The following is a 1,805-nucleotide window of genomic DNA, read 5'->3' as shown; positions in this document are numbered from 1 at the left end:
CAAAATTTCTCTCTCTATCGTTGCGGGAGGGCCCGAGGGTTTGGAAAACCCAATTCATTGTACAATGTTGTCGTTTGGTGAGTTTGAAATACGTGTTGCTCGCCACGTCAACACCTCCTTGGGTTGCCTTCACCAAGTCGTCCACCATGCCATTACCCAACGTCTTACTGCACGCGTTCCCCGATACTCTCGACGCCGGCACACCAGTATCATCCTCGCCGCCTCCGTGAACTATATGTGCGTGGTACAACACTGTTAGTGGCGGTGACAGACGGGCTGCCGCGCCTAAGACCGTGGTGGGCTTAGAAGCGCACAAAACAGCTCTTGTGTGTAAAAGGAGTAGGCGATATGTAGGGGTGAGGTGTGTTGACTTCCGCGGTGCAACGCTAACAACGCAGCGAGGGGAGTGCCGTCTCCGAGGAAGCAGGCAGTTGTATTGTATTCCGCCACGAAGGCAGATTCAGATATGAGACTAAGGTGGCCAGCGTTGTGGATAGAACGATAGGCTGTGACGGATGAAATCATCGTCAAGAGGCTCTAAACGGTGGCTACCAGACATCGTCTGTATATCGCACATAGCCCTATCCTATCTACACCACACACAGTCTGCCCAGACTTAACCACAACCCAGACGCAACAGAGGACTCGTGCGGTTGTACAGAGGGATACATGTGCCCCGCGGCAGCCGTCGCGAATAGGAAGAGGACGTCGTGTCCTGTTCTTTGACGAATGGTTCCGCCAAGTTCACGTGCCTCGCGCTCTTCCTCAACGACATCCCGTTCGAAGACGAGCGTCTCAGCCCCGAGGCGTTCTAGGTGCACCAACCGCACCTCCCGTTTCAGCAAGAGCCGACGCTCACGGTGGGCGGCGAAGAATTGGACCAGTCGCACGCGATGGTCCGCAACACCAAGTACGATCGAACGACTTATTGTTTTTACAACTATATCCGATCGACTAATGTTTGTCGTATATATTCTACGTCTGCGCGGCCAAGAACGCAGCCTTGGCCTTCTCGAGAATCGCAATGCCGGCCGCCGACTCTTCGGGGTGCACGAGCTGCGCCGCACCGTGCTGGATTGTGTCGGCGACACCAATGTAAAAGGCGCCGTAGTTGCCCCGCTCGCTCACGACGCGCTCGTCCGGCTGGCCGGGACGCTCAAGGACGCCATAGTGCGCCTCGGGCTCGCGGCCCCAGCTGTCGCCGTCGGTCAACGGCGTCCGCCCCGCACGCATGGCGGTCGCTTGCCCGTCCTCGCCATACTTGATGAACGAGCCATTCGCGCCACGGATCGTGTACTTGGGCGTGTTCTCGACGAGCATGCTCGCCGTGAGCACGACGAGCAAGCCCGGGTACTGACACTCGAGGCGGAAGTAGTCGTCGTTGCTCGATCCTTCGCGCTGGCTCTGGACATCAGCTAACATAGTCAAAACATGAGCTCCAAGGTTGACATTTAGCGAAATGCGTACACGAAATATTCGTCGGTGGGCCAAAGAGCGTCAGCATTTGGTCGACGAGATGCGCACCGAGGTCGTAGAGGAGGCCGCCGCCGTTAACGTCTGCACTCTCTCTCCATGCACCATCTAGCGACGGGAGGAAGCGGTCGTAGAGGGCCTCAAAGTGCGAGAGGTCCCCGAGCGTCTTGTTCTCGAGCAGCTTGCGCACCGTGAGAAAGTCCGAGTCCCACCGTCGGTTCTGGAAGACGGTCAGGACAACGTTGTTGGCGCGGGCCGTCTCGATGAGGACGCTCGCTTCGGCCGACGTGACGCACATGGGCTTGTCGACAACCACGTGCTTCTTGGCCTCG

The 1,805-nt window shown here is 57.7% G+C and overlaps 1 protein-coding gene across 1 annotated transcript; it reads right to left on the bottom strand.

Moving 5' to 3' along the window:
* Positions 1–974: 974 nt before the first annotated feature.
* On the bottom strand, positions 975–1,771 carry SDRG_06305 (hypothetical protein; the record flags this gene model as incomplete). The annotated part of the gene is made up of 2 exons (XM_008612078.1): positions 975–1,415; positions 1,468–1,771. The coding sequence occupies 2 exons, from the start codon at positions 1,769–1,771 to the stop codon at positions 976–978; spliced, it is 744 nt and encodes a 247-aa protein (XP_008610300.1). The 3' UTR covers position 975.
* Between the last annotated feature and the right edge of the window lie 34 nt (positions 1,772–1,805).

This window comes from Saprolegnia diclina (assembly GCF_000281045.1).
Source record: "Saprolegnia diclina VS20 unplaced genomic scaffold supercont1.17, whole genome shotgun sequence".
Classification (NCBI taxonomy): Eukaryota; Oomycota; class Saprolegniomycetes; order Saprolegniales; family Saprolegniaceae; genus Saprolegnia; species Saprolegnia diclina.
This window is presented reverse-complemented; position numbering and strand designations above follow the sequence as displayed.